This window comes from Cebidichthys violaceus, unplaced genomic scaffold (assembly GCF_023349555.1).
Source record: "Cebidichthys violaceus isolate CVI_PGR_0920_01 unplaced genomic scaffold, fCebVio1.0.p SCAF_4, whole genome shotgun sequence".
Classification (NCBI taxonomy): Eukaryota; Metazoa; Chordata; class Actinopteri; order Perciformes; family Stichaeidae; genus Cebidichthys; species Cebidichthys violaceus.
In genome coordinates, this window is record NW_027176594.1 from 7,381,020 (window position 1) to 7,396,862 (window position 15,843).

The 15,843-nt window shown below is 37.8% G+C and overlaps 2 protein-coding genes across 3 annotated transcripts; both read right to left on the bottom strand.

The window, feature by feature from the left end:
- Positions 1-10: 10 nt before the first annotated feature.
- LOC137884692 (coiled-coil domain-containing protein 149-like) lies at positions 11-5,956 on the bottom strand. 2 transcript variants are annotated; one of them, XM_068726608.1, is made up of 13 exons: positions 5,785-5,956; positions 4,903-5,064; positions 4,720-4,758; positions 4,062-4,169; positions 3,706-3,822; positions 3,007-3,179; positions 2,743-2,815; positions 2,492-2,576; positions 2,187-2,334; positions 1,993-2,069; positions 1,840-1,875; positions 1,588-1,653; positions 11-1,492 (listed from the first exon to the last, which is right to left on the bottom strand). In XM_068726608.1, the coding sequence occupies exons 1-13, from the start codon at positions 5,887-5,889 to the stop codon at positions 936-938; spliced, it is 1,746 nt and encodes a 581-aa protein (XP_068582709.1). In that variant the 5' UTR covers positions 5,890-5,956; the 3' UTR covers positions 11-935. The 2 variants fall into 2 exon arrangements, with proteins under 2 accessions (XP_068582709.1, XP_068582710.1); XM_068726609.1 differs by lacking the exon at positions 1,840-1,875.
- A 1,123-nt stretch (positions 5,957-7,079) lies between these two features.
- Positions 7,080-13,533, bottom strand: LOC137884693 (leucine-rich repeat LGI family member 2-like). The gene is made up of 8 exons (XM_068726610.1): positions 13,264-13,533; positions 13,016-13,087; positions 12,774-12,845; positions 12,385-12,456; positions 12,183-12,254; positions 11,361-11,530; positions 9,928-10,092; positions 7,080-9,438 (listed from the first exon to the last, which is right to left on the bottom strand). Exons 1-8 carry the CDS (start codon positions 13,437-13,439, stop codon positions 8,603-8,605), a joined length of 1,635 nt encoding a protein of 544 aa, XP_068582711.1. The 5' UTR covers positions 13,440-13,533; the 3' UTR covers positions 7,080-8,602.
- Positions 13,534-15,843: the final 2,310 nt, after the last annotated feature.

Below are 15,843 nucleotides of genomic sequence, written 5' to 3' on the forward strand. Positions count from 1 at the left end.
GCAGAGGTAGAAAGATAAAGGAGAATTGATTTCTAAACAACACCACATCTTTCTATTCATAGTCAAAAGCAATCACACTTTGTCCCTCCTAATTGTAAGTTACTTTCTGTGAGAAACCTGTCTTACTCCAGAGTTAACAGTAGAAATGTTAAACAAATTACATTCACCTTCACGGCTAAGTTCAAATTCAATTTCTCAGTCAAAGCAGAAAAATCAAAATCATCGCACCCCTGTAGCATTACAGCCGTATCCTACAGCCATCTTTTGCTACTTTTATCGCCATAAATCAGTTTCACCCACCTCCATCTCTGATACATACACAATGTAAAGCTTCAAAATTTGTGGTAACAGTTTGGGAACAACCCTTTCCTGTTTCAACACCACAATGGTGTGGAAGAACTTGACTGATGTGCACAAAGTTCTGACCTCAAACCCGTCCAACCCCATTTGGATTAACTGGACTGTGATCCAGCTTTGTTGCCCAACTTCACTAATGCTCTTCTGGCTGAGTGGGAGCAAATATCTGCGGAACATTTTTGTGGAAAAACTATTCCATTAGAGTGTTATAGCAGCACATTTCTGTTCAGCAATCACATGTGGGAGTTATGTTTGGGTTTGGACATTCTTTGGGCACATATTACATAGCTCCTGACAGTTGATGCTCATATTTGGTTTTAGGTTTGTCATGAGTCATTCTTACTACTTTGAGTAAAAAAACAATAATTGGTTTTGATATTACTTGGATTTGCTGTAAATATCAGATGTCGACATCCATTATCTGTCAATCAATAACAACTCAATAGCTACACTTTCTCCATTTTGTTTTCATTATTCATAAAAAATAAATAAAGTCGCATCGTAATGCAATACGGCATTGATTTTTCCCGATGCTCTGCAACATGTGAGCGGTTCATGGAAGACTTCACATTTCCTGACTAACACAAAACATCTGTCCTATCTGGAAGCTCCGTCTCCTGGTTTGACTGGACATTCTCCTGCTCTTCATCAGAACTTGCGGCGGCAGCAGTGTATATTGTGCTATTTATGTTTGCCTCTGTTAGAATAAACTCTGTCTCAACAATTTCCACCCCATTAGTGCATTCATCCGACTGTTCCTCTCTTCCCCCTGTGGGCTCCGAGTCCTCTAAAATTTGCTCTATGTGGCACAGGTCTGATGGATGTTGTGTGGAGGAGGAATCACTTGCACACTCCTCTTCTTTTGACCGGTGACTCGTTAAATCAGTTGTGACCTGTGACTGACCACCGTCATGACACTCTTCACTGTCTGGTGTTTCTGTCTGAGGGCAGACTGGCTCTTCCTCAGCTGACTGGTACGAGAGGTTCGGCTGGCACGTCTCCCCGCTGAATGGTGATAGTGTCTCCTCAAAAAGCTTCTCTTGACCACCTGACCCAGCTGGCGGTCCACTCTCTTGGACCGGGACTCCTGTGGAACTCTGCTGATCGACGACTATTTGTTCTGACAGTTCATCACCTGTAAGAATAGAAGATTCAAGAAATTAAATCTCACCAACACACACAATGATAGATTGCGTGGACTGAGAAGTATGAGTAACATTGACTATTCACCTTCCTGTCCAGGAGACTCCGTCGACTCAGCCTGCTGAGTATTCAGGATGATGGTGTCTTTTCCTCCTATTATGACGGGACATTATTCAAAGTAAGCTTTTATACGAGTGGTAGAAATTCAAGCATCTCTGTGCCACTACTTAAAACTGTTGGATTGGATAGAGATAAGTAAATGCCATTTGGGCAGATATGAGAAGAAATGGAAGAAGTTTAAAGATTAAAAAGTAGTTAGAGGAAGTGAGAAGAACATACTTCCATATATTCCCAGAGACACATTATAAGTCAGACCTCCAGGGAGCAAGAAGCAAAAGGACAGAAGAGAGGATAAGGAAAGTAAATTATTGTAAACAGTAAGTAGAATACAAGCTTCAATGAAACACAGTATACTACGATAATTATGTTCACCTGGAAGGCTCCATAATCCAGACATTTCTAACGCTTTTAGTTTCTTCTCCAGCTCTGCTACTCGATTTCCAAGAATCCTGACAATAAAAAGGCACAAAAGCAATTATATTTGAACATTTTGTCTGACATCCAAGTTATTGATATATACAACTCAGAGTGTATACAGAGAGAGAGCAAAGGATGAGATTGAGTACTTGTTGATTTGGCGTTGGTGCTGAATCACCATGTTCTTCTCGTGGATGGTTTCCAGCAGAGCTGTGGCGAGTGACTTGAGGTCTGAAATGGACTGAGGAGTCACCGGCAAACTGCAGCTGTTTTCTTCAGACAGCAATAGTTCCTTCACTGCACACAAATCGATGGTCAAAGTTTAACACAAAGTGCTGTCTTGAAATAATTATATTTTTCTTTAACCTGTTAATGTTTACATGGCATTTTTGTGACATTGAACATACTCACTTCAGTATGTATGTTTTAAAACAAAATATTTGATCCTTCTGACCTTGTTTAGCAGAGAGCACCCCAGTCAGTGCACTACTGTTGGGTTTCCCACAGATTCTAGAGGTTTTCCTACAGTCCAGGGCACTCTGAAATCAGTGAAAAACAATACTGAGCATGAGAGGTTTGTGCTTTTAAAAGAAGAAAAAACATTTCCAAAGAATTAAGAATTTCATAGAATTAAGAAACAATTAAAAATATGGAGTAGGAGTAAAATATTGAAGAAATAAGAATGATAAAACAACATTTAGTTACCTTGTACTTCACCAGGTTGGTTTTGAGCAAGTTGATTTCTTCTTGAAGTTGACAGAACCGTTCATGCAAATACCTAAAATATTATAGAGATCACAAGTTCATTATTAAATCATTAAACCTCACCAGTTCTATCATCAACATAAACTGATTTCAACAGCATGCTAAACTTGTGCAAAACTCAGAGGTTGTTCTTGTAACTGTGGACTAATTGCTGAAGATGCTCTAATATTTCAGTGAAGCACCAAGAAAATATCTCTAACAAACCTGTTCTCCATGCAGAGCGCATCTACGTCCAACATGCGTATCTCATCGTTGCCCAAGATGTGGTTCATTTCCACATTGAGTCGATGGGCCTTTTGCTGAAACACGTCACGCTCCGCTCGTACGTCCTGAAGTTCATCTGTGAGCGACTTCACACTGTGCTCCAAAACCTCGTTCTACAGCAACACAAAACACACTGTGTAAGTACAGAAACTACGATTTCATCTACTAATGATACGGGGCAGAACAGGTCATCCACTCCATGGCCAAAATCTTCTACCACGATATGGGTCACTTCAGCCAAGACAGCCCGACAGTGTCCAGAGCCTTCAACATTTCAGGGCGAATCTCATCCACCCCTGGCGCCTTGCCGCTGAGGAGCTTTTTCACTACCTCAACAACCTCTGCCAGGCATATGGATGAGTTGAAGACCTCGCGGACAGGGGCCTCAGCCAGACGTTTCCAGTTCAGCCTCACCACATGCTTGGGTTTACCAGGTCTGTCCGCAGAACATTTACTTGTATTGGAGTATTTTTACTGTGAGCACTTCCTCCACCACTGACTGTAGGTGTGTGCATGGTATAATTACTTCCAAGTCTTTCTGGTTTGCCATTTGTTTGACAGAATGTTGTTAAATATCACAATACTGTCAACTACAAGCCAACAACAGAACGTCACTGGAATAGTCTAATCTGTTCTCACCTGCTCTCCAGCTCTTTCTAACTGTTTGACCAGATCCTCTCGTTCATGAGCGGGAAAGTGACGAGCGCCGACCTCTTCGTCTCCCAGCCGTTGTTTGGTGATGGTCATTCGTAGAAGCTGTTGGGACAGAGAGACCACCGTTTTATTATATGTGATTTTTCTACTTTATTTATTTTAATGAACTCATTTCTTTGTATTCAAATCAACTTAATCGCTACTAACTTAAATCGGATGAAATAATTCATAACTGGAAAATTATGGAGATATATTCATAACATGCAAAAAGAAATAAAGACGTGACATCCCAATTTGATTTTACTAAAACTTTGGGTACAGTGCACACTATGTCATGGTACCTTGTTGTCACCTTGAGCTTCCACCAGTCGTTGTTTCAACTCCTTCACCTCCTCAGAAAGTTGACTGCTATTTTCTCTGGAGTCTCTCAGTAGCTGGGCTAAATTTACCTGAAGACATGAACGTGAAGTCACATGAGCTAGATCATACAGGCTTAATTCAGCAGTTACACGAATGTTTCACAATTGACATTTAACTCTGTACAAAACAGGAATTTAACATAAATATTTCCCCATTTTTTAACCACAGGGCAGCAGTGGTGAAGAGCATCCCAGTCGCTCTGGTAAATGAGTTTGTCTTGTCCAAATACAATTGTAGGGTTGTTATAAAGACTGGCAGCAGTCAGTGATCAATTACAATCTGTCTAACTAAGTACAAAGCATGGTTGCTCCACCTAGAGACAGCTGGGTTGAATGCTGTGATTCTTTTCCTCTTTAAATATTTTAGCATACAACTTTTAAGAGCCTTAAAAGTTCCATGAAGACAAGCACAATGTGTGCAAATAACTGAATTCCACTTACTTCTAACAATCTGGAGCTTATGTGTAAAGCTGCAAAATGCCATCTTGATGAGCCATATCTAATGGCTTTTTATTACCACATTATTCATTCTTGTTAGACAGAGATGCACAAAGAATGTCTGCAAGATAGAATTTCTTACTTGATTCCTTTTCTCAGGAGGCAGAGAGGGATCTCCATCCTAATAGTTATAAAAACAAAAAAATCTGTTATTAAATGCAACATCGCCAAAATTCAATAGTAGATAATAATAATTTGAATCTCCATTTTCTGCATATTAAAACACTCATGATGCATCTTTACGACTGTTACTAGTTCAGCTTACAATGAGTTCCCTGTACTTCTTCTTGAGTCCTTGGTGTCGCTCACGTAGCTGGTTGGCCATCAGTTTGTACTGATCCCTCTCCTGCTGGCAGGTGTCCAGCTCTTTAGACAGAATCAGAAGAGCTTCTTTTTTACTCTCCAACTTACGCTTACAAATGAGGAACTACAGAGAGAGAGAAAAAAAGTTGAAGGCATTATATAGCAGAATTTTTAATAATACTTGCTAGGGAGAAACATATTATTTGAACTGTGTCGAAATGAAAAGGATAACGCTTGGCATTTTTGCTTGATAAATTAATTAAATGATTAATCAATTATCAGGGCTGTTTAATTTCTGTTGATTGACTAATTGATTAATCATTTGAGTCCCATACTTGGTAAAGTGATGTTTCAGAATCATTCTGGTAGAGAAAGGGATTATAATTTATTGAACAGAGCTTTGTATCATGCTTTACAATATGTGACAAAATAGAACAGTGAAGTTAGTCATAATACACAGTAATATTACACAGTAATATTTGCTTTCACTGCATCATGCATCTCTGTAAAAGACGGACATGAAAGTGATTATAAAGTCATCATGATGCATCATCTAAATACAGTTTTACTCTACATCTCATCATCTTTCTATGGCACTGGGCTCTGCAGGTAAAAGGAAAAAAACATTTACTTCCTTATCTACAGGCTGAGAGAAACCAAAGCAGCTGACATTTAATCCTCTTTACTGTTTAATCTAAAAACCCGTAACTGTCTGCGGGTGATAACATTTAAAAAGACACACATTTACAGCTAATGTGATAGTTTGGTGGTGCACAAACAAACACAGAGTGGAGGTTAGTGAGTATTTATTTCCACGCTCCTCTCTGCGTCTTTCCTGTCTCACCTCGTTGACCAGCCCCTGCCAGTCGCTCTCGCTCCTCCTGGACGGATCCATCTCTCTCTGCACTGCAGGAAAAATATAAGTATAATGACGCAAGGTGAGTTTCATACAAGCATCACCATGCTGTGATCAGATTTAGAGACAGTTTGCATCATCAAGACGGATTAGCTGATTGAGGAACACAAGCGGCATCACTTCCGTCCGTCCGCGACGTCAGAGTAGCGTCACGACGCATTTGCCAACCCTCGTAAATTTGGGAACTAACCCTTGGCACTGAATGATAACTGTAGTATCTCTGTATGGCGACTACATTTTCAAAAATAATTAAGCTTGTATGAAATTATGATTATTCTTATCTATTGATTTAATATCACACACGTTGGCTTCCCATCTTGTGTATTTTGTGGCATAAGTTACATGAATACAACGTAATGCACAACAAAGGCTAGACAATAATTGTAACCTGATAATTACTTTTTTCAAAATTTGAAAGGCAATACAAATCGTCAGTCATTTTCAATCCTTAAAAATGAACATACGTTTTATTTTTTCTAAATCAACAGATTGACAAGCAATAAATGTGTTAGGTGCAAATGTTTAGGGACTTGATTTATTATTGTAGTTTAAGGTTTGGGGTCTTAATTTATGCAAACCAGATGTTTTAAATTAATAAAAACATCAATAAAACTGCAATTGTACCTGTAAATAAATCAGAGCATTCATTATCCATACTGCCATACTATTTAGTATGCCAGAAATGTTTATGTATGTCTCAATAAATTGTCAATTCATGTCAAATAGGCCTAAAATACCAGGATGTCCTACTGCATCCAGTCGCATTTTCATATTGCAGTTATCCTGTCTCATAGTGTACACAAGAGGGAACAACATGCTGTGACATTTGGCTCTTCCACTAAATACATTTTTGCCAGAATGCAACAACTCTATTTGTGCATAGCATATGTTCCTAATGTGGTGAAAGCAGGCACCTCCAGGTTGTTCAGTAAATAGCTGTTGATAGTTCATAACAGAGGCTACTTGTACAGCCTTGTACAGAACAACTCAACAAAGAATGACAAAAATACCAGATGATGATGATTACACACTCTGTCTACTCTTGTTCAGATAAATAAACATGATTTTGACATTTGTCACCTGAAAGAAAATGCTGTCTCATACGCCAGATGCTGACAGCACTATCAATTTCAAACATGCTGTCTGGGGCACTTTGTCTTTGCTTTATGGACACATTTCACAGTCTGTCCACCTGCAAAGAACAAATAACACAAACACAATGCTTATGGTTAAATGCTTTTTATTGCATTCACACAGCATTTACACAGCTGTAGCTTGAGCTTAGTAGAGTGGAAAATATACATCACTGCTAGATAGGACATGAGGGGCAATAATGTTTTTTTTTCCAAAGAAATCTGAAATGCTAACAAAAACACATTGCTTATGCTAGATCTTGTTAACATTTTGTGACTTTTATATGTTTGACGGTCTTTAGAGACCATGGCCTAATTTGCACATCATCCCAGTGTTTTGTGTGAAAAAGTCAGCCAAACACTTTCATTTCTGTACAATACATGAAACATATCAAAAGAGCTGTAAAGAAAACACGTTTGTGTCTTAGGACCATGTAAATATCATTTCAAGTCACATTGCAACACACAATTATCCTTGTGATTGTAATTGAGAACAACACTCAGCATTATATATTTTGCATAGGAATCAGGATTAAATTATAATTAGTTCTGACACTAATCAGGCACTCTGTTAATACAGTAGCTTGTTATAACTGGTGTGCAGTTAGGCTTAAGCTCATAATATGTAGCTAATACATTCATCTGGATTTTTGGGGAAAAGATTTTGAAGAAAACCTTTATTTCATGCACATTAAAATCATGAAGGTTACTGGGATGAGTGGCTTAACCATTTTGACTGACTGCTCCAATTGTTTCAAACAAATCACTTAAGAGTATTTTAGCCCACTCTCAAACTTTTTGTTCTCTTAGCTAAATTCAAAAATTTCTGTTATTTTCCAAAACAGACATTCCAACAAGCACACCCACTTCACAAGTAATTTGGCCAGGTGAGAGGACGTGAGAATGTAAGGAGGGTTTGAGCTCTCTTTTTCCTTTTTAACAGTAACAATTATGTTACTTTTTTTTGTGTACAACTGACCATGAATACCTTACAGGAAAGAGTGTGCCATCATCTAAATTATTAAATGATTATTGCGACAGAAGGCTTTTTCCCCCTACCATCAAGTGTGGCCAATCAGAAGACCTTTAAACAATGTTTCGACACCTTACATACTGACACCTTGAGTGTTCACTTTGAGGCAACATAAAAATCAGGGTTTTTTTTCATTGTAGAGTAGTGCAGAGATTTAGGCCATAGTCACTTTTGAATCAGCACCAACTTGACATGGTCTTTACATTTTATGCAACCCTTAATGGATAAGTCTCGTAAGCTGTGTGGGGTGCCATTGGCCATTGTTTGCTTAAAATTATTACGATTAAAGCCAACACCTCTTAAGATAATATCTTGTATGCCATAACAATATCTTCATGCTGTTTACATTTCAAATGGTTACAATTTTTTTTGTATTCCTGTCAGCCTTCCGTTTGGACCTGTCATATCTCCATAATTGCTAGAAATACATATGAACTTGCCAAATATGTTTGTCTCAAATCAAGATATATCTAATTGCAGAAGACAGATATACAGCATTTGAGACTCCTTTGTAGCATACACGCAAATATTGATCTGAGTGACCAACTCATACTGTGATAAGTCATTATTTTGCTAGACATTATAAGCTTAAATCTACAATAATATTCTCAAAAACCATCGATTTGCCCTTGAAGCTGGAGGAGAAGATGAAATTCCTCCGGTCAGTGGTCACTGCTGTAAAGGATCGGGGCGACTGCACATAAATGTCCTTAAATTTGTTGAACGTTTTGGTCTCCACATCCCAGAGGTAGATTTGTGTGAAAGAATAATCGCTGCCAAGAGCAAGGTAGTGCTTGTCTGTGAAGGTGAAAGGTTGGAGGATCATCGCTCCTCGAGAAGGTAGAGCCTGCACCTCAGTGAACTGCTTATTGGTCCACTTGAGGACTTTGGAGTCACCGATGTAGCAAGTCATGGCCAGATACAACTCACCCTCCAACCGGAAAGCTTTTACTGCCACCACGTCATCGACATTTGGGATTTCACGGTGAAATATGAACTTCAGGGTGCTCTTGTTCCACAGGTAAATGACAGGTGTCTGAGAGCGACTGGTCAAGATAAGATAGGACTTCCCATCCAACTGGACAAACTCAGCATCTGTATCACGAAACCACTCGTGTAGAAACTGGTAGGAGTAGAAACCAGTTTCATTGCGGTCTGGTTGGTCTGTCCACTTGTACAGAGTAGACAAACCTGCCTTGGAGCTGTCCACAATCACAAAGTACCACTCACCATCCATTTGGAAGACCTCAATATCATTTGGCTTCGAGATGTTGAAGACCTCAATTGTTTGAAACTTTGTGTACTTGTTTTGCCGATTGTCAAACTTGTATATATGGGAGCCACCAAAGAGCTGGGTAACAATTATCAAGACATGGTCATCGATCAGAACCGACTTGCAGCCAACAACGGACTTCCCTGTAAGGATAAAAAAGATGAGTGGAAATACAACACAACAAATTAAGTTTAAGTTAACCTCTTGCACCCTAGCACTATTTTTCATTAACTGAAACTAAAATGATAATTTTACATATATATACGCATATATACATACATATAGTATATAGGTACTGTACATACATACATACATATATACATACATACATACATATTTATATGCATACATACATACATATATGCACACATTTATACATATATATGCACACATTTATACATATATATGTATTTGTTATTGCCAACAAATCCTGTGAAAAGACCAAAAAACTAAAATGACTAGGCCGCTCAATACTTTTAGACTTCCCCGTCTGTCCTTGGCTCTCAGCCCTGAGGCCCATTAGTTTAAAAAGGAACAACCTGTATCAGGCTAAACTTGTTGGTTCAATCAATTAATTATTGCTTTTGGTCTTATCATGAGATTTTCTGACTATAAGAAAAATACAGTCAAACCTGTTATATTGTCAAATTTCCTGAAATTCATTTCAATGTGATCCCACTCCATGATCACACAGCTGTTGTAGTTGGGGGCAGCCATCGCCACATAGATGTCCTCTTTAAAGGCGAAGATGTCCGCTGACATGGACTGAATGGGAATGGACTGATGACGCACAAAGTCTGTGAGATGCAGACAAGAAAGAAACTACTCGTGTGCTGACAAAGTGAAAAAGTGATTTAAAACCTCACTGCTTCAATCACATTTTTCATGCTGTGAAAGCTTCTGGATGACATTGTAGAATCATCAAAATCTAATTATATTTTTATTTATTTACAGCATGCTTTATATTATTCTTGTTATATTATATTTACTTATATTATGTTATGTCAGTGTTATGCAATGATTCAATGTGTTTACAATTGCCTTGTCCACATTGCATTGATAGTAGTCATTGATTAATAAATAACCACAGTAATAAAACAAAGATGATTATTGTGAAAATAGCACTTGCATTAAGAAAAATACCTTGTAAAACATTTTCAATATTTTTCATTTTAAATTAAAACGAGCACATAAATTGAAGAAAAAAAATACAGAAATAAACAATTTTTTAACATTTCAAAATGTACAACATACTAATATCAAGCCTGTACTGTACATACAATGGCATTACGTTTTTTTTCTCTATAATAATTGGATAAGACAGTGTAACTGAGAAAAAGGAAATGTATAAAAAGCAAGGTAAATCTTGTCTCTCTTCCATTTTCTTATATGTTGTTTTTATTTTTAGTCATGCTGGCTGTTGGTCATTTTGGTTCTGAAATATCTTGACATCCAATAAATGGATTCTCATGAAATGTATTAATCCACAGTACCCACAACAAACCCTGCTGCCTTTGGTAATCCCCTGACTTTACCTATAATGCCTGCGCAAGGTTAACATTTGTGGTTTTAAGTGGAATGTCTCAACAACTGTTGGACAGATTTAATTGAAATTGAATGCATACGTTCATGTTCCTCACAGGATGAATTGTAATAACTTTGGTGATTCCCTTGATTTTTCCTTGAGCATCTAGTCAAAATTTCCAATATAGCTAGAAAACTAGTGAGATTCCCATCAGCCTCAGCAAATGTTATCATGCTAGCACACTAAACTAAGATGAAGATGATAAACATTATCAGCATTTCAATTAGAATGCTGACGTAAGCATTTAGCTCAAAGCACTGGTGTGCGTAGCTGTGGATGTGTGTGTGTACGTGAGTGTTTTCAGAGGCACACATGTTAACAGTCCTGGAGTAAGCATGTTTGTTTTTTAATGCATGGTGTCCTGTTGAATTATTTAGCAGTTGTATTGATTCTTTTCTTTCTTTCTTTTTTTACCATAGCATCTTTAGCTGTGCCTGTGCCTGCTCATAAGAGCCATTGATAGTGTACTTGTCAATTTACCTGTGGAGATACACTCGCCCGGTGGAATAGGAAGGTCATTGAGCCGCTTGCCCTTCATGTCACCAGGGCCTGCGCAGAAGACATCTGATACTGTGGCATTTGTGTTTTTCAGCCACATCATCAGCCACTTGTTCTCACAAATACACTGGAAAGAGTTGCCTCTCAGATCCCTAACGTATGACATGACAAAATCAGTCTGGGTACATTTACTGAACAATAAAATACGTATTATGTTTTATATTCACAAGAGGAAAAGATTGAGATGCCTCAAAGGCTCAAGAAATTGTAGTGAGCCATTTAAAATGGTATTGTATGTGACAAAACTAAGTAAAATGCTAAAGTATATCTACTCCATGATAGTCCAAATAATGATGCTGCAAGATAAAAACACGGCATCCTCCCAAACTCAAGTTTTCAGGAACAAGAATTCACAGTAATTGGTTTAGCTTGATGATGAAGTCTTATCTGACACTGGGTGACTGTTTGATACAAACATGAATCATTTTAGCTACAGTTTAAAACAAATAGGTTGTCACCAACAAGCATGTTTGCATCTTTGTAAGAACAATTTCTTACTAAAATGTTAGATTAAAAAAAGCTACAAATTAAAGCCAACCTGAAACTGTAATGCACTATAGAGGAGAACAGAGACAGGAAATCCAAATTTGAGCATACCATATCATTCTTGTGGAGTTTAATGCTGCCAAACACACAACACAGCCTGAGTCAGCTTCTCTTAGGAGCGCAGTATGGAAAAAGACAACACACACACACACACACACACACACACACACACTGCTGACACCACAACTGCTTACTCACAGTTCCAGCAACGAATCCAAGTAAAAAAACAGATCCCTTGGCAGAAACCTCATCTTGTTATTGGCAAGCGATCTAAACCAGAAACACAGCGAGACCAGAAAAATGTTCATTGTTGTAATTTATGTCAGTCGTTCTCTGTTATAGTAAAGTGTTAATGCTGCAGATGCTGCATGGGTGGTTAAGAGAATGACAGGAGACTTACAGATGAGTCAAATCTCGCAGACCACGAAAGGCATTTTTGGTGATCATTTCAATCTTGTTCCCTTCAATGAATCTGTTCAATTAATCAAAACAGACATTTATCAAAGCAAAATATGAGCCATATAAATAAAGTCATGTATTATATCATGTCATATTGATAAATCTGCAAATGTCAATATACACGTCAGAATATTACAGAGGGGTAATTTATAGGGTTTTGCAGATTGAGGGGTGGGGCCGAAAGAGGAGAAATGATCTGCAGATGTATTTACAGTCCTTCAACATAAGCAATTATTATGTGGTATATTCAACTGTTATGCATCTATACAATCACAAACACAAAAAACAGTAATTTCACATGGAACAGAAAGTTTATCAATTAATACTCACAAATATTCGAGATGCGGAAGGCCAGAGAACGCATCATCTTTGATTGTTGTCAAAGAATTTGCATTTAGAAGTCTGCAGAGGAAAAAAACCCCATCCCAAACAAAAATAATACAAAATGAACAATTATTAATCTGTCTACTTTTTTTTGTTTGTGTGTGTTGCACCGTTTGTACAATTAGCCTAAAATGTCAATTGCTGATCAATGAATACATTTTAGTTTCACGTGAAAAAATAGCACTTACAACAGCTGGAGAGAAGGCATCAGTGAAAACATCCCTTCTGTGATTTCAGAAATAGATCCATTTACCATGCTCCTGTTGAAAGAAAACGCATACACAACAAAGTCTTACCGAACAATCAGTACCAGACACACCAGCAGCCAACAGCGCAGGGAAGCACTGAGTAGCAAGCAAATCGTCTCCTTGAACGCAGCATTGATTGCCTTGTGCTTTACTGAAGAAATAATCCACAAATACGACGTGTTACTCACAGTGAGTTGATCTCATTCGGTATAGTCCGTGGGATCTGTAAGGTGCCGACGCAAATGATGGTCTCCTTGGTGCAGGAGCATCCTGAAGGACATTTGAAATTCCTTTTAGATTCAACTGCTCCGTAAACGCACAGAAGCGCAAAACTGGCCAGTAGCCACTGCTGAGTAGATGTCATGTTGCTTCTTGAATGTTAATAACAGTAAATGAGGCCGTGGTTGGTGCTAGCAGCAGCTTTTACTCGCCTGGGCTGCACTAGTGGAAAGTCCTGACACAGACTGATACAGCTGCAGCTGCGTCCCGGAAGGCTGCTTCGGTTTCGGACAGTGTGAGTGTGTGTGTGTGTGTGTGTGTGTGTGTGTGTGTGTGTGTGTGTGTGTGGGGGGGGGGGGGGGGGGGGTCGTCGTAAGTCATCACAATGGTTGCCTAATTAGTTGAAAATAACTACTTTAACATTTTGAGTTTCGTTGTTAATTGATTACATGTCATAAAACTTATTTTTCAAATGATAATAAAGAAGAGGAAAGCAATACACCACTACAAGCCATACTAAAGCACATCAATGCAATATAGTGACTATTTCAGCACCACGGAGAGCAATAACTCATTTCACACGCAGACTTTATCACGTGACACATTATGCATTCCAGATTATTTTGACTTCATAGTACATAAAGTCCCATAAACAGGAAAATGCATTAACAAGTAATGCAGACTATACACAATATATTACATAACAATTATGTTCTCTAATGCATGTGCCCAAAAACGTATCAAATAACGTCCTCTAAACTGTACAGTTACTTATTAGTTTTCCAGCTCATTTTGATTGGAATAGACATAACCAAGAGCTCTACACTGGAGCAACTGCTGCAAATACACACACATGCTGTTACGTGATCGTACCACTAGAGGGTAGCTGTCGATCACCAAACTCCAAGTCTGAAAAAGTTACAGATTTTTTAACAAAGGGGAAGTAATCAGCTGTCTTTGATAGTTTTTACTTTGTATTCCATTGTATCAGTTGGAATTATTTTGAATTATATTTGATTGATTTTCTTCGTGCCCAACCCTCATCAAGAGACCAAAAATACAGTTGCAGTGATCGGACATTTCATAAAATTTCATTACGTTCTTAAATGTTCTGCACCAGGCTCTTACTCTTTTTTTTCTGCAGTTATTTAAATTTTTGGTTTTAGTATTTGCACTATTATAACTGTTAATGTGTCATAAACTGAGTTATTTACCAAATTATTACATATTTAATGTTTTAGGTTGATGTCAAAACAATAAATAATAAAGGTTTCATATTGAATGGTGTAAAAGAAAATTATGAAGACACAGTGAGATACATTTTGTTTCACTTGATACTTTAATTATGACCCTATATGATACAATAAACTACATTATCTTTGAATGCCACATAGTACCATTATTCATAGAAAGAAGTATTTACTACACAATAGGGTTGTTAGTTGTTGCAGTAGGCCCTAACAAGGTGCTGACCTTTGCTGGAGGACCAGTAGTTTATGAGCATGAGTGAAACCAAATACCCATTGCCAGAAGGGGGCAACCGTACATGTCTGCCATTGCTGGCATTGCTCATGACAGCTCTGCATCTAGCATTGCTGTTTTTAGGCTAGAGTATCCCTGAAACACTCAGGACACGTGCAAGCTGAAACCAGAGGACGCTACAGAAAGCTCTTTGCTATTTCTTTCTAGACAACCATCACTATAATATTGCATTTTGCTCATGTTTTGGATGTCTGTGATACTTAATGAACTTGGTTTTGTGTCAGATGAAACAAGACTCCTTGTAATGAAACATTTTTAATAAATGTAATAAGTGCTCCTACTGTAATGTCTCTGGCATCTTTTCCTAAAGTTGTAAAACAAACAAAGGAATCCGACAGAACAGACCACACATCCACACTCGAGGATCGAACCTTTGCTTGTTTTTGTCATGTTTAACCTGTCATGTCACCCAATTAAGTTGAATTAAATTAAGTTATTAAGTTCTGTCTTGTCTCACATGTCCTGTCTTCACTGCTAAAAAAACATCCTGCTTGATTTACTAAATGTAGGCAATGTTTTGCATCATAGCATCATGTAGATCAAGTAAGACTAGTCTTTGTATAAACTACTTAATGTTTTGTTGGTGAAAAATGAATTTGCAGGTCAACCTAATTCTATTATGTTGATCAAGCAAAACTTATATTTTGCAATGATTTTTGGCCATAGTTCTGAAAGTTTCAAACCACATTCCACACCTCCAGCTTACTGGATATTTTTAATATTGGGACAATTGCTCCTACTTATTCTTTATTACAGTATAATTTATACTACTATAATGTAGTTTGGGTAAGTACTTTTCCTTTCAATCACGATAAAATGTTGGTCCTAATGTTTGTTAGGATTGCAACCAGATCAGAGTCACACATCTCATCTACTCCTCTATTTCAGAAACTTCAGATTCTTACTATTTATGTTATTAACATTTCTCAAACGTGTCAAACTTTTAGGTGAAATGAATATTCCTGAACATTTCAAGACCTACTTTAAAGCAAATTCACAGGTTAATT